Source organism: Dermochelys coriacea, chromosome 22 (genome assembly GCF_009764565.3).
Source record: "Dermochelys coriacea isolate rDerCor1 chromosome 22, rDerCor1.pri.v4, whole genome shotgun sequence".
NCBI classification, from domain to species: Eukaryota; Metazoa; Chordata; order Testudines; family Dermochelyidae; genus Dermochelys; species Dermochelys coriacea.
In genome coordinates this window covers 3355663-3383478 of record NC_050089.1, presented here as the reverse complement: position 1 = coordinate 3383478, position 27816 = coordinate 3355663, and the positions used below count along the sequence as shown (strand labels likewise).

General features: G+C 47.1%; 1 protein-coding gene across 15 annotated transcripts in view; it reads right to left on the bottom strand.

Moving 5' to 3' along the window:
* The window catches only part of ST3GAL4 (ST3 beta-galactoside alpha-2,3-sialyltransferase 4), a 167440-nt gene that overhangs the window by 42070 nt on the left and 97554 nt on the right, over nucleotides 1-27816 (bottom strand). For 7 of the 15 annotated variants that reach the window (XM_038380581.2, XM_043500794.1, XM_043500790.1 and 4 more), the window contains one exon: nucleotides 26478-26553. The exons of 2 other annotated variants lie outside the window; for them this stretch is intronic. Coding sequence is in view for 8 of the 13 variants with exons in the window: in XM_043500781.1 (XP_043356716.1) it covers nucleotides 26478-26553 (76 nt within the window). In the remaining 5 variants the exon portion in view is untranslated. Of the gene's footprint in view, nucleotides 1-19280; nucleotides 19385-26477; nucleotides 26559-27816 lie in introns of those variants that run through there. 6 more of the 15 variants (XM_043500787.1, XM_043500785.1, XM_043500786.1 and 3 more) reach the window with 2 other exon arrangements.

The following is a 27816-nucleotide window of genomic DNA, read 5'->3' as shown; positions in this document are numbered from 1 at the left end:
ACAAAAATATGTTTCTATGCCAAACTTAAGGGAGTGTGCTGCTTTTAAACTTTAGCAAAGTTAAAAGCTTTAAGTGACAGAGGTAAGGCTTGGGCACATGGCAAAGGTAGAGAAGAAGGAGAGCAAGGGGAACAGCTGTGGGGTGCAGCATGCAGCAGGACTGAAAGCAGAGAGTGCAGACTTTGGGGTGAGTAAGCACAGAGCAACGCTACGGTACACATAACAGATGCACCCTCACTGAGTAGGGTCATCAGATAGCAACTGTGAAAAAATAGGACAGGGGGTGGGGGTAAATAGGTGCCTATATAAGAAAAAGTCCCAAAAAACAGGACTATAAACATGGGACATCTGGTCACCCTATCGCTGAGTGCTTGTACACAGAGCGAGATACAGGTGGGATGCAGACCTAAAGAGCACTGTGCACAGAGCAAAGTCAGGATCAAACTCCAACGAGCAGGAATCCTACAAGCTGCCTGTGTACGAACCAAACAGGGTTATTGCAAATGAGATCCACCTTCCAACTGGCAGACAGGACACAGAGCAGCCCCTTGGCTGGAGAAACCCCTTCCCCACAGCAGCTTGAGAGGAAGGAAAAGAATCTAGCAAGCCACTGCACGTATCTGCATCTCCAGCCCCTCCAAGGTGCAGGGTACTTTGGAGGTAGGAACTTCATCTTGACCCTCTTGCCTTTCCAAATTTCAGACTGCAGTTCTCTCCAAGGGGCATGCCCTGGGGATTACTGATACACGATCACAACCACCAGGGTGAATCCTGCTGTCCTTACGGAGAGGATCCTACTAGTTTCAATAAGGCAAAGGGTCAGCTGCCCTTGATTCCAGTTTCACAAGTTTTTTCCCACGTGGTGACAGGCGTTGCCCTCAGCAAGAAGAGCAAGCATGAAGCCCACCGTTACCTTTATTTTACATTTGGGGCTTTTAATGAAAAAAAGACAATTTTAACAAAGCCAGTAGTAACAGACATCGCTCACCATCCACTATTTTGGATCACCCAGCCTGCAATTAAGCAAGTATTTTAATATGAACAACAGTGTAGAATATATTCAGTGCCATAATCCCAGTTTCCCACCTTCCACACAAACTTCCTCGTGGCTGGACTTTACAAAAACTAGACAAGCCATTTACAAAACACACTTTGCTTCTCTACAAAAGAAAAAGGACACTAAGCTATCTAAACTACTATATGCCACAAGGGGCCACAACAATGGTTCCCGTAACCCACCCAGCAATATTGTTAATCTATCCAACTATACTCTTAGCCCAGCGGAAGAATCTGTCCTATCTCGGGGCCTCTCCTTTTGCTCCTCCACCCCCACGAACATGATACAGTTCTGTGGTGACCTAGAATCCTATTTTCGACGTCTCAGACTCAAGGAATATTTCCAACACACCTCTGACCAACATATTAACCCACAGAGACCTTCCTGCCAACACTACAAAAAGAAGGATTCTGGGTGGACTCCTCCTGAAGGTCGAAACAGCAGCCTGGATTTCTACATAGACTACTTCTGCCGACGTGCACGAGCTGAAATTGTGGAAAAGCAGCATTGCTTACCCCATAACCTCAGCCATGCAGAACACAGTGCCATCCACAGCCTCAGAAACAACTCTGACATCATAATCAAAAAGGCTGACAAAGGAGGTGCTGTCGTCATCATGAATAGGTCGGAGTATGAACAAGAGGCTACTAGGCAGCTCTCCAACACCACTTTCTACAAGCCATTACCCTCTGATCCCACTGAGAGTTACCAAAAGAAACTACAGCATTTGCTCAAGAAACTCCCTGAAAAAGCACAAGAACAAATCCGCACAGACACACCCCTGGAGCCCCGACCTGGGGTATTCTATCTGCTACCCAAGATCCATAAACCTGGAAATCCTGGACGCCCCATCATCTCAGGCATTGGCACCCTGACAGCAGGATTGTCTGGCTATGTAGACTCCCTCCTCAGGCCCTTCGTTACCAGCACTCCCAGCTATCTTCGAGACACCACCGATTTCCTGAGGAAACTACAGTCCATTGGTGATCTTCCTAAAAACACCATCCTAGCCACTATGGATGTAGAAGCCTCTACACCAACATTCCACACAAAGATGGACTACGAGCCATCAGGAACAGTATCCCCGATACTGTCACGGCTAACCTGGTGGCAGAACTTTATGACTTTGTCCTGACCCATAACTATTTCACATTTGGTGACAATGTATACCTTCAAATCAGCGGCACTGCGATGGGTACCCGCATGGCCCCACAGTATGCCAACATTTTTATGGCTGACTTAGAACAACGCTTCCTCAGCTCTCGTCCCCTAATGCCCCTACTCTACTTGCGCTACATTGATGACATCTTCATCATCTGGACCCATGGAAAAGAAGCTCTTGAGGAATTTCACCAGGATTTCAACAATTTCCATCCCACCATCAACCTCAGCCTGGACCAGTCCACACAAGAGATCCACTTCCTGGACACTACGGTGCTAATAAGCGATGGTCACATAACCACCACCCTGTATCGGAAACCTACTGACCGCTATTCCTACCTACATGCCTCTAGCTTTCATCCAGATCATACCACTCGATCTATTGTCTACAGCCAAGCGCTACGATATAACCGCATTTGCTCCAACCCCTCAGACAGAGACAAACACCTACAAGATCTCTATCATGCATTCCTACAACTACAATACCCACCTGCTGAAGTGAAGAAACAGATTGACAGAGCCAGAAGAGTACCCAGAAGTCACCTACTACAGGACAGGCCCAACAAAGAAAACAACAGAACGCCACTAGCCATCACCTTCAGCCCCCAACTAAAACCTCTCCAACGCATCATCAAGGATCTACAACCTATCCTGAAGGACGACCCATCCCTCTCACAGATTTGAGTAGCCAGTGCTACTCAAAGTGGTGGTCCGCGGACCAGTGCTGGTCCGCGAGCCATCAGCTGCTGGTCTGCGTGCACATTAGGAAAAAAAATTGCCAGTCCCCCACATCAGAGAGCTTGAGAAGCACTGATGTAGGCCACGTCTGCACTAGGAAAACTTTACCCTACAGATATGGGTACATTGGGATTCCGGCAGCACCGGCGTCCAGCCACAGAGCAGGACCCCATTGTGCCCGGTGATGTGTACGTACATACATACACACACACGCATACAACAAAGAGATGGTATGCTACACCGGCAAAGTGCTCCTACTACGGATGTAGCTTATACTAAGAAAGCTGCACTTTCACCAGTTCCCTTCCCCCCGCAAAAAAGTAAGCAATACTGGCAAAAGTGCCCTCCTGCTGGTACGGCCGCATCTCTGCTAGGCACTTTGCTCACACAGGCCTCGCACTTCTTCCCGCCCCTGTCCGACATAGCTACGCCAGAAGAAATCTGCAGTGTAGACATAACCTTAGTCTCTCTCTGGCTTTGTTTCCCCATCTATATCCTGGGGATCAGAGGACTGGGGGTGCGGGAGGTGCTCAGATGCCAGGGTGATGTGGCCCAAGGAGCACCTCAGAGAGAGAAGATTGCAGCAGCCAGAAATGCAAGCGTCCTATTGGAGTTTCTGCCTGCCAGTGACAGCACAGTGCTCCCCTGGGTAAGAGGATCACTCCAATATTAAAACCAAGCCTAGTTTTCTTCTAATAAACAAAAATCCCTTCTTACCTGGCATGGTAAGAATTGCCTGAAAATTGTCATCCCTCTTACTATAATCTCTGGAAAGGTTCCTACAGCTTCAGCCCTCCTCTCCCAAAGCTACGGTGGTCAGTGCACAGCTCCCATTCTATATTCCCTGGGTCTGCAGCTCCGGGCCCAGAGCAGTCGGGACAGAGAGGGGAGGAGCAGGCTGTTGTTTTTAATCATGTTCTGTGACTGTGTCCCTGCTTCTGTTCTTTTAAAAGCTGGTTTGGGGCTGGGTGGGGGGGAAGGGGCAGGGGCATAGATTTGATCGGCTTGCTAGGGATGGGCACATCTGACTAATAAAGATTTCTACTGTGCAGTTACGTGCACAAGTCAACATCCTCCTCTCGCTGCAGTGGCTGGAGAGGTGCCAGTCGAATACAGTTACCTGGAAAAGGGCAGGGAGCAGGAGTCTTATGTTTGAGGTGGCTTTTACACACAAACCCAGGGCATCAGATGACAATGGCAGTGCAAAGACTTGGGCTTTCCTGCTCTAGAATGTGCTGCGTGTTGTTGTTAGACAAAGGGCAAAGGGACTTGCCACATAGGGTATGTCTACACTAGATCAGGAAGACGCAACTTTTCCAGCTCGAGGAGTCAAACCTGCACCAGCTCTGGTCCAGCTAGCGTGCTAACAGAACCTAGCCATAGCAGCATGAGGGGCTAACTGTCCTGAGGCTGGTGCTGTCCAGGATGCTAAGTACATACTCAGCATGTATGGGTCCCAATCCCGCCACTCACGCTGCAATAGCTATGCTTTATTTTTAGTGTCCCCTTGCTCACAATGGGCCTGATTTTCAGTGACTTCAGCTGAGGTACCCATCCCCTCCACCAATCTGACCTCGTGTGCTCCTGGCTAAGCCAGGGCATGCCCATCTGCCACACTGGCACCACTCTGAAGTGACCTCCTCGTTCTCCAGAATCTCTGCATTCATATAAACATCTCCGCATTCATATAAACATCATATAAAAATGGCTGCATCAAGCCCTCAAAAGCATAAGCAGAGCGGAACCAATGCAGAGATGACTCTGCAGCCAGCCTAGAATAACAGCTCAGAGGCGTGACCTGCCCCATTCCTCGCAGCAGTGTGGGGTTACCTCTGATGGCCCATGCGAACTCATTCTCTCCCTCCTCCAGCACGAAGGCAGAGGAAGAAGCACTGATCTGCACAATTTACTGCAAGTGGTGTTTCATTTTCGTGCCACAAGCAAGTGACATTTGGAAGAGGGCACTACTTAATTTTTCCCTTCCAACCACAAAGGATCCAAGCCAGAGATGGCCCAGGTCTGCTGACAGTGTGTGTGTAGGGGCAGGGGGAAGGGCAGAGTGAGGACAGCTGACTTCAGCCGCGTGACTGAGCATGCTCAGTACAAGCCAAGCAGCAAATCAGAGGGGAAGGGCACGTGCCCTCCCCCCTCCCTTCTGATCCACGCCCAAGGAGCCTAGCAGGGACCATGGGCATACTGAAGTGGGGCAGCCAAGGTCAAGGGGACCAGTGGAGCTCCGAGTACACATGACAGGTTTCAGAGTAGCAGCCGTGTTAGTCTGTATTCGCAAAAAGAAAAGGAGGACTTGTGGCACCTTAGAGACTAACAAATTTATTAGAGCATAAGCTTTCGTGAGCTACAGCTCACTTCATTGGAATGCATCTGATGAAGTGAGCTGTAGCTCACGAAAGCTTATGCTCAAATAAATTTGTTAGTCTCTAAGGTGCCACAAGTACTCCTTTTCTTTTTCCGAGTATACATGATCATCCTTGGAACACCTACACAATCTACAGTGAGCAGCATCTCCATTTGGCAAATCACGGGGTGGAGCTTATTATGTGGACGGAGCTTGGAGAACTACCACCTTCCTCCCCACCCCCAAGCTGACTCCCAGGTTCAATCCCCCCATCCCAGTTTTCCCCTTCTGTAAAACTGGGGTTGATGATGCTTCTCTCCCTCACAGAAGGCTGCACAGATTAACCAATGCTTTGAAGAGTCAAGTATTCAACATTATTCTCTCTGGATTCCCTTTCATCGGGTTAATTTTACTCTTCTCAATTCTGTTCCTGTGTTAGCAATATCATCCCCACTTGTGGTATCTACACTCCACCCAGGATCTGCTCCACATCCATTTCCTTTCTTGCCCTTTGATTTCCAGTGAACCATGATTTATCCCCACCAGATGAAATACCGTAACTTCCCAGCCTGTTACAACTCGTCCCCCTGTTTGTGCTCATACCGCTGTACTGGTTTTATGGAAAGCCAAGAAAGAAACAGAACTTCCCTCATCTTGGAAGCCTCAGAACAGCCAAGGAGACCGGATGAGGTGCGAACAGCTCAGATTGCATTGAGGAGGAACCAGGAACGTTCATCCTCAGGTGTTGCTCCTCTCTCCGGATCGGTCATTGCCTGTCCAACTGATGAAGGAACAGGAACAAACATCCTGGGATGCCAGCGCACACTTGTGTCCCTGAGTTGTCCTGAAGACAGCTATGGTGACCATGGTTCTCTCTCTAGGGCAGGTGCCACATGGGCAGCAGTGCTAGCTAACCCAGCAACATGCCTCAGCCCCGGACTGGAGCTTCCCTTCACACCACAAGGCCACTGCTAGCTCTTCACACCCTAGTCAGTTCTTGGCTTATCTGTGAAAATCACCAGCGAGGGGGTACTGTCAGTACCAGCTGTGGGGTGCAGGGAGGGGGGGCTGTGATGTAAACATCTGACTGGAAACTGGACAAAGACATTATTTCATGAAGGCCAATAAGCAGCCATCGTAGGAGAGAGAGACAGAGAGCCTGGAGCACTGGGCCTGGTGCAAGAATTGAGGCCTGAACCAGCGGCTGTGAACCAAAGTCACACCATGTATTAAAGCAGACAAGATCACTGTCCAGCATATGAACTTGGCAAAGCTGCTGGTAGCGTACTAGGCGCTAGATATAATGACAGGTTTCAGAGTAGCAGCAGTGTTAGTCTGTATTCGCAAAAAGAAAAGGAGTACTTGTGGCACCTTAGAGACTAACAAATTTATTTGAGCGTAAGCTTTCATGAGCTACAGCTCACTTCATCGGATGCATTCAGTGGAAAATACAGTGGGGAGATTTATATACACAGAGAACATGAAACAATGGGTGTTATCATACACACTATAAGGAGAATGATCACTTAAGATGAGCTATTACCAGCAGAAGAGGGGCATGTATATAAATCTCTGCACTGTATTTTCCACCAAATGCATCCAATGAAGTGAGCTGTAGCTCATGAAACCTTATGCTCAAACAAATTTGTTAGTCTCTAAGGTGCCACAAGTCCTCCTTTTCTTAAGGCGCTAGATATTTACATAAATATATTCCAGCTAGTACTGAATTGGGATGTATTTGTACAAGATGGTTTGACAACACAATGAAGAGGGATGTTTATTCAAGCTATCAGGACCAGGTGGAGGTAACAAACAGATGTCAAGAAATAGATAACGAAATAGGCAATGTGCCTGGTTGGCTGTTTGTTTTGGTCTATAATGTCTGGGTTCTTCCCCTTAGTTCTTTGTGGGGAGTCCGGCTGCTGACTGAGCCGTTCCTTGCCACAGGGCTCTCGGGTGTTAGCGTACCTGTAATCATGGAGCCAGAGCGCTATCCTGTGTCTTTGGGGCAACAAACCTGGCCTGGGGCCTTTGTCACCGAACCGGGCTTTATGAGTAACATCGAAGCCTGCAGAACTAACTCGCTGCCCAGTCTACTAACAACATTGAAGCTTCAAGGACAGACTCACTGAGCTGTCTAAACAGTGCTATCGAGGCAACAACTTTCCAGCCGCCAAGACTTGACCACACTGGGTAGTACTCTCGAGGTCTGCTGAACCAGCCTTCTGCATAGAGCTGGAAAGACACACGGAAAGAACACACACACACACACACACGCGCGCGCGCCAACTGACAACAGCCATCATCAAGTGGTCACCAACAGTGGATCTGGAGACATCTGACAGGGAAAGTGGTCACAGGTGACAGCAGCATGTGAAGATAAAATGCATCCAACCCAGAGCAGGGCAGGCAAAGCTTCCCCAGGAACAGCTTCCAGGCTTAGATTTAGGAGTGAGAGACTTCGTGCCCACCCTGTCCAATGAAGGAAACAAGCTGTTCCGCTGAGGATGCGTGGAAAGGGACAGTTGTGTGGGGAGATGGCACAGATTAAACCCTTCATTGCATTTCCCTTCCCACCATGATAAACCAAAAAGGGCCATTAAAAAATACTGCTAGCATCTCAAAGCCAAGAGAGAGCCAGACAGAGTAAGACGCAATTGTGCTAATGCCAGGGGAGTGGGATGTCACTCGCTCAGTGGAGATAATCACAGGCCCATAGGGTTCAAAGGGACCGCAAGGATAATCTTGTTTAGACTGTCAAGCTGCAGGATTTGTTGTGTCTAAACCCTTCAAGGCAGACGGCTATCCAGACTCCTTTTGAAAACTTCCAGTGAAGGAGCTTCCATGACTTCCCAAGGCATCTGTTCCACAGTTCTACTGTGCTTACAGTTAGGAAGGTTTTCTTGAGATTTAATCTAAATCTGCTGTGCTGTCGTTTGCATCCACTGCCACTTGTCCTGCCCTCTGTGGCAAGAGAGAACAATTTTTTAATCGAGGGAAGGAATTAATTCCACATTCACTTCTCTGTCCAGCCACACCCATTCCTCCTGCAGCAGTTGATGGAGACATTTCCAGCCGTTTGCTGGCACTCCCTGCTCTGCTTTACCTGCCTCTGATTAACTGCGTCAAAGGAAATTTGTCCCCTAATGCCCCTACTCTACTTGCGCTCCACTGATGACATCTTCATCATCTGGACCCATGGAAAAGAATCCCTTGAGGAATTTCACCAGGATTTCAACAATTTCCATCCCACCATCAACCTCAGCCTGGACCAGTCCACACAAGAGATCCACTTCCTGGACACTACGGTGCTAATAAGCGATGGTCACATAAACACCACCCTATATCGGAAACCTACTGACCGCTATTCTTACCTAAATGCCTCTAGCTTTCATCCAGATCACACCACACGATCCATTGTCTACAGCCAAGCTCTATGATATAACTGCATTTGCTCCAACCCCCCAGACAGAGACAAACACCTACAAGATCTCTATCATGCATTCCTACAACTACAATACCCACCTGCTGAAGTGAAGAAACAGATTGACAGAGCCAGAAGATTACCCAGAAGTCACCTACTACAGGACTGGCCCAACAAAGAAAATAACAGAAGGCCACTAGCCATCACCTTCAGCCCCCAACTAAAACTTCTCCAACGCATCATCAAGGATCTACAACCTATCCTGAAGGACGACCCATCCCTCTCACAGATCTTGGGAGACAGGCCAGTCCTTGCTTACAGACAGCCCCCCAATCTGAAGCAAATACTCACCAGCAACCACACACCACACAACAGAACCACTAACCCAGGAACCTATCCTTGCAACAAAGCCCGTTGCCAACTCTGTCCACATATCTATTCAGGGGACACCATCATAGGGCCTAATCACATCAGCCACACTATCAGAGGCTCATTCACCTGCGCATCTACCAATGTGATATATGCCATCATGTGCCAGCAATGCCCCTCTGCCATGTACATTGGTCAAACTGGACAGTCTCTACGTAAAAGAATGAATGGACACAAATCAGACGTCAAGAATTATAACATTCAAAAACCAGTTGGAGAACACTTCAGTCTCTCTGGTCACTCGATTACAGACCTGAGAGTGGCTATTCTTCAACAAAAAAGCTTCAAAAACAGACTCCAATGAGAGACTGCTGAATTGGAATTAATTAGCAAACTGGATACAATTAACTTAGGCTTGAATAGAGACTGGGAATGGATGAGTCATTACACAAAGTAAAACTATTTCCCCATGGTATTTCTCCCTCCCCCACCCCCCACTGTTCCTCAGATATTCTTGTTAACTGCTGGAAATAGCCTACCTTGCTTGTCACCATGAAAGGTTTTCCTCCTTCCCCCCCCCTGCTGCTGGTGATGGCTTATCTTAAGTGATCACTCTCCTTACAGTGTGTATGATAAAACCCATTGTTTCATGTTCTCTGTGTGTGTATATCAATCTCCCCTCTGTATTTTCCACCAAATGCATCCGATGAAGTGAGCTGTAGCTCACGAAAGCTTATGCTCTAATAAATTTGTTAGTCTCTAAGGTGCCACAAGTACTCCTTTTCTTTTCTTAGAGACTAACAAAAGCTTATGCTCAAATAAATTTGTTAGTCTCTGAGGTGCCACAAGTACTCCTGTTCTTTTTAAAGGAAATGCAAGACTCCTGTCCTGCTGGACGGGCAGGTGTGCCAAGGAGGAACTGCTTTGAGAACCAGTTGGCTTAGCCCCCAAAATCAAGAGAGCACGTGCATGGTTTAAGTACCACAATGTATTTTGTTGCTAATCCTTAGCAACCATTTTCCATACGGATTTAGAGCTTTGCCACTGAAGGACTCAGACCCAGGCCATCACAAACAGCCTCAATGTAACAGAAGCTCAGTCACGGTTCTCAATGCCTCGTTTTGTTTTATTTGGCCACCTTCACTGAAGACAGTCACCAAGGCCGTGCATGCATTAAAATATCGCATAGAATGAGTTTGTGGCAGAACCAGAAATGTTATCAGGCTACCCCGGAGACCTGACTCCCAGAGCTACACCTTACCTCACACCATCTTTCTTCATTATAACTTGACTGCAAGACCAAGCATAATGGGATAGTTAGCAGTGACAGACCAACCCCTCCACACACAGCCACTCACACAAAGGACCGGATTCTGCCACCCTTACTCATGCTGAGCAGTACTCACTTGTATAGTCCCATGGATTTCAATTTCTATTGAAAATAGAATCAGTCCCTCTTGCAGTTCAATACTCTACATGAGTATTGCTGGCAGACTTGGGCAAAGTCTACAGTAATCACGAAGGGAAGGGAGAAGTTCCGGCCAAGCCCATCTTCACACAGGGAAACTCTCTCAAGTTAACTCCAATGTCAGAGCTACTCTTCAAGGAAGCCATCTCTGTTGTTTTTCATTTAGTGAGCAGTTGGAGGCACTTAGCGCCCCTGTACTGTGTTTCCAGTTTACAAGAAATTGGAAGAGACCTTTACAGTGCAGCTGAGGCCTCAACAGAAGAGGGAACACTGGGTGAGACATGTCTAAAAAGGCAATTAATGAGCTTCCATAACTCAATTAGGTACCTGTTAGACCAATTCTAAATGGAAAGGCAATGCATCCTCTTTCACCTATGCTCTAGCCAAGTCCTAATAAGTGCTCTCGCATTATATTCAATTGCAGTCCTGCCTGAGAGTACGTCACTTCATTCTCAGATGTGGCTGAGATATGACAGAGACAGAAAATACACTGTTGCTTTGCTAGACTCTGATACAGTGTTATTGTTAGTTTAGAGACATACCAAAAAATACAAGATCAAGTTAAAGCTATATAATCATACAGCCTGAAAATATGCCAATAATATACATAATGGGTAGGCCTGGGGGATTAGATTTATCAGTAAACATCAATTTCACTATATGCACACAAACCAATGAAAAGAATATGGCCACTGATGAGAATCAAAATTTAAAGAGAGGCAAAGTAAGGAAAACACTGCTTGAGAACGTATGAGAGTTCGATTTAAGGCTAAAATTCTGACATGTAATGATGACAGTTGGGTTTGAACCATCATAAAGCTTTAACTTTTTGAATCTCAGCATCTACTGTCGTTCAATAATTATTGTCTGACCCCTCCATTGTCTGGTGCTCCATAATTCCCCACAACTGTGAGAATTTAAAATCAATACAAATCTTAAAAAAAAAGGCTTAAAACCCATCATTTTGCACAACTGATACTTTTAAAATTGATCAAAATAAAAATAAGTGCTTAAAAATAAAAATCAATATTATCTGTCAAGATAAATAAAAATTGAACTCCGACAAGCTTAATCATGGGCCAGATACTCAGCTGGTGTAAACCAGCATCACTCCAGGCCAATTTACATCATCTGAATGTTTGTATATTACCCCCACACAAGCAAAGTGTCTAAAGTTAGCCACGTAAATTCACATTTAGCCATCTGTTCAGTAGTCGGAGCACCCACAAACTATAAAGGACGTCACCTGTCAGATGGGGTGCAGATGGATTGGGAACATATGCAGCTAGAAATTACAATAGTTTCTCACTGTTCTTGCTGTGATTTTTGACAGTCTCCATCACTAGACATGAGAACAGAGAAACATCAGCGACCATCTTGAACTGTCAAAACAACAGATTTTCTGCATACGAGACTAAACTCTACAGGTGCAAGCGAAAGCCATTTCTATGGAATAGGTTTCTGCATTTCAGCTGCTTCCCCCCGGCTTTCCAGAGACAAGCCACAGACCAATTCAACAGCCTGTCCTTAAACGCAGCACATTCCTTTCATACTAGCTCAACCTAGTAGTTCTGTCTGACCGCGGTCTTTTAGCCAAACTGCACCAAGCAGTGTGTTCTGGGAACCAGAATCAAATTGTTTTAATCTCTCAATAGCAGAAAGAAACAAGAATGGATGCTGCAGGCTCAAAGGCAGTAACTAGGAGTGACATGGGGAAATGGAGCAAAGGAGAATTTTACACTCAACACAAGTCAGATTGCCTAAGAGCGAGATGCATCCGGCAGGGGAGGGGACTCCTGCGGGAACCAGGAGACACCACCGTCATAGAGTAGATTCCAATGGCCAAGCGGAAACTGTGCAATTCAAATACAACCAGGGCGCAAGTGTGATCAAAGAGCTAATTAAAGATAATTAGCTAATTTGTAGGTGGGATGGGGGCAATTATAGGGAATTAATTACATGAAACAAATGCATGGCTGAACATTCTGTATTCCAAGGACTATTTACTTTTCAAAACATTCAAAGCAGCTGAATTTCACACCTGATTCCAACTCCCACCAGGACCCAGCGCTCAGGTGATGTGCAGTCCTCATTCAGAGCCACAGCGCTCACTCCTGCTTAGCTCGCCCTGTGGGCCAAGTGCACTTTTCACTCCAACATTCACCAGTTATTCAAGACCTGCAGACAGGGCTGGCTCCAGGCACCAGCATCTGGAAGGGGGCGGCAGTCGGTGTCCCACGGCAGCAATTCGGCGGCAGCTCCGCCACTCTTCCTGCCACGGTGGCTTTTGGTGGCAGCTCCGCTGCTATTGCGGCGGCGGCAATTCGGCGGCGACTGCTTGGGGCGGCATAATTAGTAGAGCCGCCCCTGCCTGCAGCACTGGCTTTGGTACCAGAAACGGTGCACCAGCCTCGCAGCAGGTGCATTCAACACCAGCAGTCTTGGAAACCAATGCAATTAATTTCCTTCAGCAGATCGGACCAGTCCCAGTGACAGAAGTGGATGGCCAGTTAGCGCCCTGGGGAAAGCGTTAGTGAAGGAGTAGGGAGCGTAATGGGAAGCCTGGAGAGGTTATGCATGTGGGTGACCAGCAAGGTCAGCTGAGAGTTTGGCTTCAAGTGGAGAAGGCCATGTTCCAGCCCCTATTGTGTGGAAAGGAGGGCTGGTGTCTCTGAAAGTACAACTCCTCTCCAGTATCATGCAAGGAAAGGAAGCGTGCTCAGGGTTCAAACCATCTGGGAGACACACACCAGGGGAGGAGGACTGGGCGATCTGTGAAACAGTCGGGTCCTGCTACAGTTCAAGCTTCAATTCCGAAACGCACCAGGAAGTGTTTAACGCCACTAAGAGAAGCTCATAGCTTTACTTGTACACCCAGGGGAAAAAGACTCCACTAATATGCACACGGCTCCTGCTCGCCACACATCTGTTGTATTGATTCAGGCTGTAGTACTAAAAAGGTATTGCTATTTTATCTCCTTAACCTTTCAATTGGTACTTGCTAGCTATTTAAAAAAAAAAAAAAATCAATAAGCAGGCAAGGACTGAACCCAACAGCAAAGCACTATTAGCACACGTCTGCATAGCAATCCGTTGTCAAGAACAATTTATAGATAAGGAATTGGGGATGGAACAAACATAAAAGTTCCTGACTAGAGAGAACTCCCAAACACTCATTACAGCCTCATTTGGCTACAAAGAGCCAGCCCAGACAGAGCCACAGTCTGGGGGAGAAATGCAGCAGCCCTAACGATACTAATACTAATCGCTCGGGCATAGCTCATCCAAGAAATTAGCACTTAGGCGTGTAGACAAACAGCCGAGAGAGAGGACAACAGGGCACATGCGACAGGAGATTCAACCCTAGGGGGTGAGAAAAGATTTAGGGTGTGTCATCACTAGGAACAAAGGTGCTTTCTTACTGCGTGTGAGCTAATGCACGATAAGAGGTAAAACCCTAGTGAACACCAGCCAGCATGTGGTTTTCCACACCTAGTAGCAGGTCGAGGTTGTCATCAGTTGGCTTGTGTGTGTGTGTTCTTTTCGTGTGTTGTCCCAGCAGGTAGCTGGCTCAACAGACTGTGATAGTACTGCCCAGTGTTAAGTGATGAAGGATGGACTATTTTTGCCACAGTAACGCTGTTTAGGCTGCCCAGTGCCTCTGTCCTTTGAGCTTCCATTTTATCACTATTAACAGCAGATAAGGCAGCCCTGAAGCGACTCAAAGATAGATCACAGGTGCAGTTTGGTGGCAAAGCCACTCGGCCAGGTTTATTGGCTCCTCGGCACAGTTTTAGTGCCTGGCCCAGTGTGTGCTTGATAGCAAGGATTGGCTCCGTCAGCAGCAGGAATTTCGCTGTGCCCAAGGCCACCCAAACAATTATGGTGAAGTACCCCAACCTTTATAGGCTAAGACAAACAACTGGAATACACAACTTACACCTCCCCCTATGTATTTCATGACGTTTCTTGGTTACCATTTTTTGGTTTTGATATTTTGGACACAACATTTTAATTTATGATGTTATTTTGTACTAAATTAAAATGTATTTGTCTTCATCATCATGTTCCCATTACGCCTCTGGAGTTTAGGGTAGCAACGAAGCTCCTCCGCTCCTGTCTGTTTCTGCCAAGTCTTTCAATGGTTCCCCAGCTGTGCCCCAGGTTTTTCAGCTTGGCTTCCACAGCTCTTCTCCAGGTTATTTTCGGGCAGCCTCGTTTTCGCTTGCCTTCAGGTGTCCATCCTATTAGTACTCTGGTGACAGAATCAGATTCCATCCGAAGCATGACTGATCCATCTCCAATGCCTCCTGGCAACAATGGTGCTCAGATCTTGGTTTGAGATTGTTCTGGGCCAAAAGATAGAAGATTTTTCTGAGGCAGGTTGTATGGAATGAAGACAGTTTGGACATGCCAGACTTCCTCATTCCCCAGCATTCTGCACTATAAAGTAGTATTGAAAGTACGCAGCACCTATAAATCTTGAGTTTGGTTTTGGTGTTGTATTTTGATGATTTCCAGACCATATTTAAGCTCCTGAAGGTGTTCCTGGCTTTATTGATTTTGTTCTGGATGTCCTGGCTTGTTCCACCATCCTGGCTGATGGTGCTGCCCAAGCATATGAATGTTTCTACATTGGTGAGAACATAATTCTCTATCTGTACTGGTGATGGTGAGGCAATATTAAAGGTCATGACATCTATCTTATTGCAGGTTTCAGTCCAGTTTGCTGGCTGAACGCACTGAGTTAAACTCTTTTTTCTTGTGTATGGTGTTGGGTATGTGACAGAAGAGTGACATCATCTGCAAAGTCCAGGTCTTCAAGGGATGAGAAGGGTGTCCCATTTAATGCCTCTTGGCACGTCTTTTGTTGTACACTGCATTACCCAGTCGAAGGCAGTGCTGAAGAGGATTGCAGACATGACACATCCCTGACGTACTCCTGTTTTGACTTCAAGACTGAGCTCACTGTGATCAACACTGCATGCAAAGTTGAAATAGAAGCTTTTGATGACATTGATTTATGGAAACGAATTCCATATGCCCGTAGAATGTGCCATATGCTGGTCCTGTGAATGCTATCAAAAGCCTTCTCAAAGTCTATGAAATGTATGTAGAGTTGCAGTTGCCGTTCTATGCACTGTTCTGTTATGTTTTGTAGATCTGGTCTGTGCATCCACACCCTTTCTGAAAATCAGCTTGTTTTTTTCTGATAACACTATCAACTGCCTCTGATATATGCTGGACTGTGATCTTACAAAATACTTTGCTTGGCACAGATAAAAGTTTGATACCTTGCCAGTTACTACTATCACTCGGAGTTCCTTTCTTTCATATCTTCACTGTAACCTCATTGGTCCACTCATCTGGCACTTTTCCCCTTTCCCAGATTGATGTAAATAGAGGGGCAAGGATAGATACTGGTAATTTAGGATTTAGCATGAACAATTCTGCATTCAAGTTATCCTTGCCAGGAGCTTTCCCATTTTTTAAGGATTTGATGGCTTGAATGATCTCTTCCTTAGTTGGGGTATCTGTGTTGAAATCAAGATCTTCTTCTGCCTCTGGGATGTTTGCTTCCTTTTTAGGTAGCTCCCTGTTCAGCAATTATTTGAAATGCTCTATCCAGAGCATTTCTTGTTCTTTTCAGTTGTTAGTAGGTGTCCTTATTTGTTCCTGATGAGAATGTTTGTTGGGGTCTGTCGTTTACCACCGATAAGCTGCATCATTTTGTAGACGGTTCCTTGTTCACCATCAGCAACTGCATCCTCTGCTCGTGTTGCCAGATTATCAATATAATGCCGTTTGTCCGCTCTCACAGGGCGTTTGACCTCCCGGTGTGCCTGGCTATACTGCTTGTGATATTTGTCCTTTAGCTTCTGGGATTTTGTGTCTAAAACTTCTTTCGTCAGAGCTCGTCTGGTTTCTATGGCGTTCCATGAGCTGGGTGTAATCCACTCTTTCCTTCTCCTTTTCCTGTAGCCTAGACAGGCTTCACTGCTCTGTTTATAAATTGCTGTTACTTTGTCCCACTTCTTGTTGATCTCCTCATCTGCATTCCCCTCCTCTTCATCAAGGTCTGCAAGTGCTTGAAATCTGTTCTTTAACTGCATAACAAAGGCTTTCTGTATTTCAAGGGACTTTAGCTTGTCAAGATCATAACATCTATGTCCCTTGTTTGGTGGACCCACACTTCTCAGTTTTAGCTTGAGTCTTATTTTGTACTAAATTAAAATGGATTTGTACTAGCTAAAATACATTTACGGAAATATTTAGTGCCTAGTACACTAGCCACAACTTTGCCAAGTTTAATGCCATTGCTGAGAAGGAGGCATGGAAGATTACATCAGGGAAGGTCTGTAGAAGCATTTTATATTTGCCAAGGGTGTTGGGGAGGGGAAGGAGGGAGAAGAGAGGGTTCCCTTTCCCCTTCTTAGAAAACAAACTCCTTTTCTAGTCTTATACTCAGCCAAAGGGGTGTGTGAATTCCCTCTCTCTCCCTATAGGCTCATATTACAGTAGGAGGTTGAACTGTGCTTTTCCACAGGTAGAGAGCATGAGAATCGTCTACTTATTACAGCAGAAGGAGCCACCCCCCCAGCAACTTCTAATCCCAGCTGTACCCTTCACCTCTCTGATGTCAGGCCCCACATTTTGGATCACGCTTCCAGAAGTGCCCACTCATTTTGGGTGCACAACTGGAGGCATCCAGGGGCTAATTTGCAGAGATTTTGAGCACCCACAATTCTGACCAAAGTCAGCAAGAGCTGAGAGTGCTCAGCACTGCTAGAAATCAGGCTCCAGATGTCTCAGGTTGGGCATCCAGAATCAGTGGGCACTGTGGGCCGCAAGCCTTCTCTGTTTCAGTTTACCGGTCTCTAAAATGAGGCTAAGACCTACATCACCGGGCAGAGAGAAGGGGAGTGAGAATTATTGTTTGCAGAATGCTTTGAGATCCTCAGACAAAAGGGCCGTGTACTCAGTCTCATTATGTGATTTCCTGGGGTCTGAACTGGGGCACATGGGAGAACATTTATTGTCTAACCAATACATCACCATCCAAGGATTTAGAGGAAGTGATTTAGGGTCCAAGTAAAAAGCCTGCACATACATCTTGAGTAAAGATGACTGGAAGGCTTAGTCATGCTCTGAGGACCTTTCACAGCCAGTTTTCACTGAGAAGTGACCCCAACTGGCAGGAGAGGTGAATCACTATGTTTAGTTATTGGTGCAACATTCTCACAGATTATTTTCACTTCTGTATGTTATTGCATGCATTAAATAAATGTGCGATGTTTATATCTTTACAAAGGGCTATGTGCCAGTGACCACGTCTATAGCAAATGGTACATAGAGAAATAAACTGCATTATTCTGCTGTTGTAATTTACTACCCTCCTACAAAGTCGCAATGAACTGGTTTCCAAATCAGGAAAGAAATGATAATCTATATGCCCAATTTTCATAACACCTGCTAATAAAACCACCACCTTCTTCACTGTTGTTTTCAAAGACTCAGATTTTAAGACCAGAAGAGACCATTCTGACCCTTTATTTAGTCAGTCATCCTAGCTTTTCACCCAGTGATTCCTGCATGACGCCCATAACTTCTGGCTGAATTGGAGTGTAGCTTTTTGAAGACTTCAAGCAATGGAGGATCCATCACAATGAAGTGAGCTGTAGCTCACGAAAGCTTATGCTCAAATAAATTTGTTAGTCTCTAAGGTGCCACAAGTACTCCATCCCTGGGTAAATTGTTCAAATGGTTAATTATCTTTGCTGTTAAAAATCTGCACTTTATTTCTAGTCTGATTTTATCCAGCTCCAGCCATTGGATCTCACTCTGCATTTGATAGATTAAAGCGTCCTCTGATATCAGAAATCATCTCCCCATCCAAGTGTTTAGAGATTAAATTACCTCTTAAACGTCTTTATTAAGCTAAATAGAGTGAGTTCCTTTAGTATTTCACTGTAGGGCAGGTTTCCCAGACCTCGAATCATTCTTGTAGCTCTTTTCTGATCCCTTTCCACTATGTCAAAATCCTTTTCACAGTGTGGACACACAGCCCTCTAGTATTGATGTATATTTTCACTACTCAAAGAGCAACCATCACTCTACACTTTTCAGATTCAGGAAAATAACAGAATCAGAACAAGTGAGCACACACACAGCAGGCAAGTCTCCCCTCTGCAACATGCTGCATCAACTCTGCCTCATATCACCTGAGCTGCCTCTGAAGAAAACAGGCTCCTAGGAGTTAAGAGCTCCAATACCGAGAAAACAAGCTCCTAACAGTTCCAGGGCTGCATACATACAGCACATTCAGGCTAGTAGATTTCTCCCTAATTCCCTAGCAGCCACTCTCACAAGTGAAAGGAGATGGAGAGTGGAATTCACTGCTGTACAACAGCAAGGGGCAGATACACACAGAGGGGGATAGGAGGATGAACAGAAGTTGCTTGGTTTAATCCACTGGAACATTCCAATATGCTGTTTCATTACCAGAAGTAAGTGGCTATGGGAGACCATGCAGCATGGTTCTTTGAATATATTAAAACACACACAAAAGTCAGACACCCAGTTACCAAGACTCCCCAAATCGCTGGCCACCTTCTAAAGTCAAAGTCTACAAAACCACTGTCAATAATCACAGCTCCTTTATAACAAAACCAAGTAGTTCTAATAACAAAAAGCCACCGGAGCTTACCTCACACGAATCGTGAGCATTTCCCGAGTCTGCCATGCGTTCAAATACTGAGCTCAATTTCCCAGGTCCTAAACTAGCTCTGCAGAATGGCAAGATGGCAGTTCCTGTTTGATTAATTAGTCTGTTATTATGTTTCAGAGATTACATACATTACATGCATTACAGAGCACATAGAGAGACCTGGCCACCTGATGAAAAGCAGATCAAGGGGATCCCTACTTATTTCTTTTTACGATAATTGGACCTTGTTATTAGGACATCATTTGGATTTTGTTGCTGTTCTCCCTCTGCTATAAAAATATATTCCTGGCAGGGTATATATATTCTCATTGCACACACGTGGGACTGTTAAATTTAGTTATTTAGTAAGGACGGACACCCAGTGCTCCCCAAACAAACCACGATTCTTTGTTTCCCATTCACCCCGTTTGAGGTAATATGTGGTGGTGTAGCCATGTTGGTTCCCAGATATTAGAGAGACAAGGTGAGGGAGGGAATCGTGTGGCTTGAAAGCATGTCTCTCTCACCAACAGAACTTGGTCCAATAGAAGATGTTATCTCCCCCACCTTGGTTCTCTGAGTGTTACAGGAGAGGTGATGCTGTAGTGTGGTAGCCAGCGTGGGACCCCAATTCCCTGCCTGACCTTGGGCCAGATTTTCAAAGGTATTTAGGCGCCTCGGGTGATTTTCAATGGTGCCTATCTGCCTCTTTAGGGGCCTTTGAAAATCTGGCTCTTACATCTCTCTCTGCCTCGTTCTGTATCATATGGGGATCTAATACCTCCCTGCTCACGGGGGCGTTATGAAGAGGGATACTGCATGGGAGGCACTCCCGTCTATTGGCCAGACCAACCCTGGTCTCTGGGGCAGGGTATTCAGGCTGTTTCTCATTCCAGCTCTGCCAGTGTTTACATGCCTGCTATTGACTGTGAAGGGACTCCACCCTGAGTAACACGTGTGGGTTTGGAGGATCAGGGCCGTTATTAGGACTCCAGCCAGGGAACATTAAGAATGAGTGGGAGACACGTGGAATGTGATTTTCAGGGCGCTCCAGCTGAAGTCAATGGGAAATGCAGGTGCTCAGCACCTCACAAAGGGGCCTCAAGCTGGGCTCCCCAGATCAGAGGCCACTTTTAAAAGTGTGGCTGATTAGTCCTTGCCAGGCGAAAGCTCTTTGAGGGTAGGGTCATGGGCTAACAGACCCTGGCACATGGGTCATACTCAAGGACTAGGTTAAAGAAGGATCATAGTAATTTAGCCCTTTGATTGGGGGGGCTCTACGGAGCACAAACAGAGACCTGGCCATCTGATGAAAAACAGATCAAGGGGATCCCTACTACTAACCCTCCCCTCCCTCACTACCTGGGGTTTTGTAACTGCCTGGATTTCCTAAAGCTCTGAGCCTGGGTCTGGCCTTCACCATCACATCCCATCCCATCCCATGTCCCCACAGTGACCCCCTGCAGCACTCCCAGACAGATGTGTGGTTTCTCCTACCTGCGGCTTTCACCACCTGCACATCAAACTCCACTAATTCCAAGGGCTGTCCTCTTAATCTCCGCATGCCTCCAGCCAGGCAGGTGTTTACTCAGGGACTCCAGTTACCTCGTCTCTCCACCTGCCCCTGGATACTCCCTCTGTGTTTATCACCGTTGCCTCGTTGCCCTGTTTACGGGCTGGCCTGTATGGCTTTGGGAGTCATCCACTGGGGATATTTCACAGCAGAGAGACACACACACACACAGCGCGATTTGAACAGGCCTGCATTTCGATTGGCTGCAGCAGGTTGTCTGTAACAGAGGGGCAGACATGACCCTCCGGTTCCGGATCAGTGGACCGAGGGTGCCAAACTTTTATCCTCTCCCCAAAGAGGGAACAGCTGGTGTTTAACCCTTACAATGCTGGCATTCTCCGAATTGTAATGCAACAGAATACTCAGGATGGCAGCGAGAGAGATTGTTACTGAGCTGGGTTTAAGCCCCGACAGAAAAAGTTTTAGACTTTACACCGCATGCTCCAGGGATCAGAGACACACAATCCAGGTCTGTTTCTCTCTGTGGGATGGCAGGAGACAGCTAGGTGGGAGCCTGACCCCCGAGCAAGTTGAGACCCTGGGACTTAGACGAACTCACCTCAATTCAGGGGCTTCAATTCAGAGGGAGAGGGCTGGTGGCAGAAGAACCAGGTGGCCCAGCCCTGCTCCCTGCTGCTACATTAGGGTAGCAAGGATGATCACTGGGTGGAACCTAGGAGATTTCGGTGGGGAGGGAATCAGCAACACCCAAGGTTGGGCTTTCAAAGGTAACGTCTTCCAGAGAAGCATCCCAGAGTAATTTATATGAGCAAGCGGCAGTTTTAATAAATGCAAACTTACCATTTAAAGAGAACAAGTCAACTTATAATATATATATATATATATATATATATATATATATATATATATATATATATATATATATATATATATTTCTACTGTCCCACCTCATGTCATGCACATTAATGGCTATGCAGATACCAGTTATATAATTAAACTGGTCTGGCAAGAACACTCATTTCCTCCACTCCTCCCAACCTTGTACAGATTTGGGACAAGAGTACATGATGCTGCTTACAAGTGTCAGGAAGTCAAAACATGCTTCATTGTATTTCATTGATAAGTTAATTTCCAGAAGATCACAGCTTTCCAAAGCAGAGATAAGTGCTGAGACCCTTCATGGATCACATCCCTCCTCTCTAAGCCCAACACACCCAGATCTTACATTCATTCTCTTTTAAGGAGACAGAGGAATACTCAAGTCATCTTCACCCACCCTTTAGATTCCGCTCTCTGTTCACAGTTCTCAGTGCATTATGTCACATGTCAAAGCAGGGGAGCTTCCCCAAAATAGTGAGAGAGAGCACTCCCTTAAACCAACTCCTCTTGGGTGGTGGTGCAGGCACCAGCCAACACAATTGCACAACCACAGACATGGTGCATTTCACCCCTTCTTGTGGTTTGGCCCAATGCAAGCAGCGAAGAGATCCAACAGAGACTCAGTCTGTATAGTTAAGCACAGTGTCTATGCATAAAAGTAGGTCGTTTCTTTTCAGCTGTCACTGGAAACAAAAGCATTCATACTTCTAAAATCCACCCAATGGAAAGGAAAAGGGTTTGTCAAGAGCAGGTTTCAGAGCCTCTGAACTTGAATTCAGCCTAAATCCCTATTGGCTGAGCAGATCAATAGCCCAACAATGCATTTGAGCTTCCCTCCCAGGTCTCTTTGAATAATCACAGTTTTGCTTTATTTTTGTTTTGTGTTGCTTTAAAAGACATACTGACACCTTAGGGAAAAGGACAAAGTTGGGGAAGAGCCCTGGTTTTCTTGTCTGGAAGTGCCAAGCGCACTGCATTATCCTGTTGCTATGCTCCATGTACTCGGAGCTTTTGGTCTTCATTAATACAAAGACAACATTAATAAAACCCTTAGTCTTTATTATCTATGAAATTTGCAGGAGAACAGGTTCTTGGTTAAGGGCTCACCTAGTCCTGTAGTCTCGTTGCCACCTGAAATTAGTCCTCTCTGGCACATTAATCGCTCCACTACAAACTGGAGTTGACCTGATGTTTGCCATTGAGTCTTCCCCTACCTCCACACAAGAAACATGAGAATTAAGGGGTCTCTTCGCTCTCCTCTAGAGTGGCAGAGACTGGCTAGCAGCAAGATGGATCAGTGGCCTGCTCTCCTGGCCCCAACACCCTCATCTATACAGGAAAGCTCTATCTACACTGGGTTGTTTTACACCCAGAAGGTGACAAGTGCTAACCGCGATGGAAGTTGCTAGGTTAGGTCCGTTTTGCAATGCTCCAGGGTGGTCTACATTAAAGGCTCCCTCCCACTCTGTATAGCTGTAGGGGTTCCCCACCCCAGCCCCTGTAGCTATATCAGCATAGTTCCAGAGGTGGAAGTTTCCCTGGTGCAGGCTGCAGCTGGATCTGGCTTAGGCGCAGTTTGAGTTACTGGAGACGTACTTTTATGTTCCTGACACTTCCAAGCTGTTTGCGGCACTGAAGGGAGCCATAGCAATAACACTCCTTTGCCATTCCAGAGAGACTTCCATCTGGGCATCGTAAAGCAATTTACGTTCATTTATTCATTAACACGCCTGTGAAGCAGGAACAGGCTGCTCCACTCATTTTACAGGTGGGTAACTTCTGCTGTGCAGTGATTTCAGTGACTTGCTCATGATAACATAGCAGGGAAAGAGCAGAACCCAGGAGTGCTGAGTTGCAGTACGCTGCTCTAACCATTAGGTAACACTACTGCTGCTGTTGGCATCCAAGGGCAGGGAGCAGAAGAGATTTCCGAGGGATGTAATGCTCCCTGTCTTTGGTTCCACTGATTGTCAGAGCAGCATGAGTGACAGCTTGGGATTGTTCCTTTTGGCACCACAATGTGGATTCCCTTGGGCATACCGTGTGCTGCGCTGACATTACAACAGTGCATACTCAAGCCTAGAAGAGGTCAGTGATTTGAGGGAGGGGAAGGGAGAACTGCAGCCTTGGCTCAGTTACAGCATCTCACTTTTGACACTAGATTTGGCACTGCTATTACAAAACAATGGATCTGCCTCTCTTGTACACAGCCTAGCACCATGGGCTCCTGGTCCATGGGTGGGGCCCTTAGACAGTTGCCAACCTACAGCACAGAGATAGGGCCCTGACACCGCAGATGGGTCAGAGCACAGGTAAGGATGAGGCATGATAAGGAGGTCTCACAGGGACTGGTCTCTGCCCAGTTTGAAAGCCAACAGGGCCAGCTTAAGAATCATCCTCCACTCCCAGCAGACCCAGTTCAGAAAAGCTCTGAAGCATTTGCTTAAATCCCATTGACTTCAAAGGGACTTAGGCACATTCCTAAAGTCAGATGTGAGTTTCAGTGATTTGCTAAATAGGTAAGGACTTTTCTGACTCAGAGCCAAGGCAGGTGGACTGCGATCGGCGCTGCTCAGACCACCGGCTGGCGTTACCCCAAGCAGCAGGAAAGCCGGGAAGGAAATGCAATAACCGTTGTGTGTTGTGTTCAGAAGACACCATAGGACAAACCCAAGGGGGCAGCCTGTGCACAGTGGGCAGCTGGAGAGAGCACAGACCAACGGGGGTGGGGCAGAGAAAAGAGACCAAGGGCGCCGTATATCGTTGAACTGATTCTCAGACTGCACACCAAGACGCAGAACTCAGGCCAGCTCACCAGTACCCCATATGGCAGCTCATTTCCACCCCACCCCAATGTCACTGCATCATCTAGCTCACTTTAATTACTGCACACAGTGGAACCCCCCAGTAGTGACCTTGGTGAACTCCCCGATGGCAAAGTGGCATGAGCATCACTTCTGTGCTGTTCAGCAGCGAAACTGCACTTCCTCTCCAGCCGGAGAGAGATTCTACCTCGCTCACAGATGCTCAATACGGCATTCTGCCCACCTTCTGCTCTCACTGAGCAGAGGGGAGAAATTGCCACTACCCTAGAAAATCAGTCTTGCTACAGTCACCCACACCCATGCCTCCTTGCGAGTGCCCCCTGCCGCTTGTTGCTTCTCTCAAGGTGATTGTACCTGGAGATCTTTTGCCAGACGCAACCCTTTCTATTCGGTAAAACCCTGTTTGCAAGGAAGCATTTGCATATGATTTCTGTTAATGAACAACAAAAATAAGGAAAAAGAAAAGGAGTACTTGTGGCACCTTAGAGACTAACAAATTTATTAGAGCATAAGCTTTCATGAGCTACACCTCACTTCATCGGATGCATTCAGTGGAAAATATAGTGGGGAGATTTTATATACACAGAGAACATGAAACAATGGATGTTACCATACACACTGTAACCAGAGTGACCAGGAAAGGTGAGCTATTACCAGCAAGAGAGCCGAGGGTGGGGGGAGAGGGAAACCTTTTGCAGTGATAATCAAGGCTGGTAATGGTCCACCTTGATTATCACTACAAATGGTTCTCGCCCCGCCCCCGCGCCCCCTGCCCTCCTGCTGGTAATAGCTCACCGTTCCTGATCACTCCTTGTTACAGTGTGTATGGTAATACCCATTGTTTCATGTTCTCTGTGTATATAAAATCTCCCCACTGTATTTTCCACTGTATGCATCCAATGAAGTGAGCTGTAGCTCACGAAAGCTTATGCTCTAATAAATTTGTTAGTCTCTAAGGTGCCACAAGTCCTCCTTTTCTTTTTGCGAATACAGACTAACACGGCTGCTACTCTGAAACCAGAAATAAGGAAGCATTTCACTGTGATACTCAGTAATTCACTGGCCAGAGGTAGTAAACAACATTTTTCTCAGCTACTTTACTGTCGGGGAGTTTGCCACGGTCACGCACGTACACACGTTAATTACACCTTAATGACTGCTCCAGATTCATGATTTAAATTTCCCAGCAAGTCACTAATCTGACCTGAAATTGCATAGCACACTCATGTAGGCGTCCTCAAGGGGCCAGGTGACAACTCTGTGATCCTGTTATTCAGAAACGGACCATGCAGCCTGAACAGTCTGACTGCTCCTCACACGGAGCGAAATATGTAAAATCATTTTCACGTGGAACGGGCTGGGGGGTCTCTCTCTGCATCCTTGCAGTCATATGTGAACGTAGATGTCCCTGCTCTAGCGGGTCAATGCATGGGCCGCTAAACAATATTGAATAGGATCAAATCCAGGTTCTATCAGTCTGGAGTTCAGAGGGAGGGCAGGGCTGGCTTTCACGCCCCACAGACCCAGAGCCCATGGCTGGCTTTTTGCTGGTGATGGGCGCCTTCCAGATGCTAATGGTAAATAGAAGGCTGGCATTTCCATGGGGTCACAGGTTCTGAAGAACCGTTATCAGAAAAGAAGAGGATGAAAAGTTACTGGAAGAAAAGCGTGTGGTTGGGGCCTTCTTTCCAGGTAACACAATTACTGGCTATTCCCCAGTGCAGGGGTTCTCAACCCAAGGGGTTCATGAACAGGGGTCATGACCTCCTGGCCCTTCCCATCACGCTAAGAGGGAGCAGGGTCACTTATTGAACCACTGCCCTAGCACTCAGAGCATACAGCGGCTTCGTTCTCATGCTGCTAATAGCGACATCTGCACCGCACTGCCCTCCTTTCCTTTGGAGAAAAGTTAAAGAATAAAAGGAACAGCTGGGGGGAGGAGAAAAGGAGGCTACTTACGTCCGTCCCCTCATTCCAAAGCCAAGACGGCAGCGCCTCCGCAGGGTGGGGCTTTACAATCCCACTCTTCCTTCCCCTATTAAAGGAAGACAAGAGACAGAAGGAGTACTTAGTGCAGTGGCATACAGGGAATTGTTACTGCTGGGGGAATTCCGTCCCACTGTGCATGCTCAGAATTCATGTCCCCTGCAGATTTCTTTGCTTCCCCGCAGAAAAATGACTTTCAGACAGGGAAGGAAAGGGAAGCTGCAAGAGCAGCCATGCACCACTCTTTAGCAGAGCAGATGCATCGTTTCAGGCACCCGGAGCAGCCGGCGGAGAGGTAAATCACTGTGGAGCTGGAGACACCCCAGCCAGCAGCTCCTACCCTGAGATGGGATCAGTTGCTAGTTCCGGCTGAGCTGGAGGCAGGAGAGAACTGGACTTCTTCTTCCCCTGAAAGGAGTGGCTGGGGCTGTGTCAGACCCATCCGCAGAAACCTCCCCCTGCTGCACGAAGCTCAGCATCCTCCCCTGCTTCCTGTCCCCATCGCTCTTCACCTGTGGGGGGAGAAGTCACTGTACCGGAGCTGCTCCCCCATCCATCCAGACCTCCCATACCCAGACACCCCACCAAGCCTCACCCCGTACCCCCCTAGCCCTCCATACCCAAAACCCTACCCCACTGAACCTCAACCACTGCACATGGAGCCCCCTGAACCCAGACCCCCTGTCTCCCGACCCCCACCTTTTCATCCAGACTACCCCTGAGCTCCCTGCACTCGCACCCCCACCCTGATGAGCCCCACCCCCGAACCCCCACATCCAGACCCCATGCCACTGATCTCTAATTAGCTGCACCCAGCCCCCTACCCAGCCCCACTCCCCCAGCACACAGACCTCCCAGCTGAGACCCCTACACCCAGACCCCTCTGCTGAGACCCAACTACCTTCACCTGGAAGCCCCTGCAGGGTCTCATTGCCCCTGCACCTGGAACCCCACTCCCAACGAGCCTCTCTGCATCCAGATCCCCCCACTAAGCTGCCTGCACCCAGACTGTCCCACACAGAATCCTCTCACCCCACACCTGGATCCTCCCACACTGAGCCCCTTCACATTTGGATCCTGCCTGGTTGAGCCTGCCTGCCCCACCCCTGGTGCACTCGGCACAGAGCCCCAGTCTTGTGCTGTCAGGGTCGGGTGCAGCCTCACCGCTGAGTCCATGTCCCAGGGGTGGGTGGTGGGGTTGCAGGATGATCTCCCACTTTCATGCAGCCAGTGGCCTCTGCATTTATTTATTGACAATTAAAACTTGCAGAATTTTAAAATATTGTGCACAGAATTTTTAGGTGCAGAATTC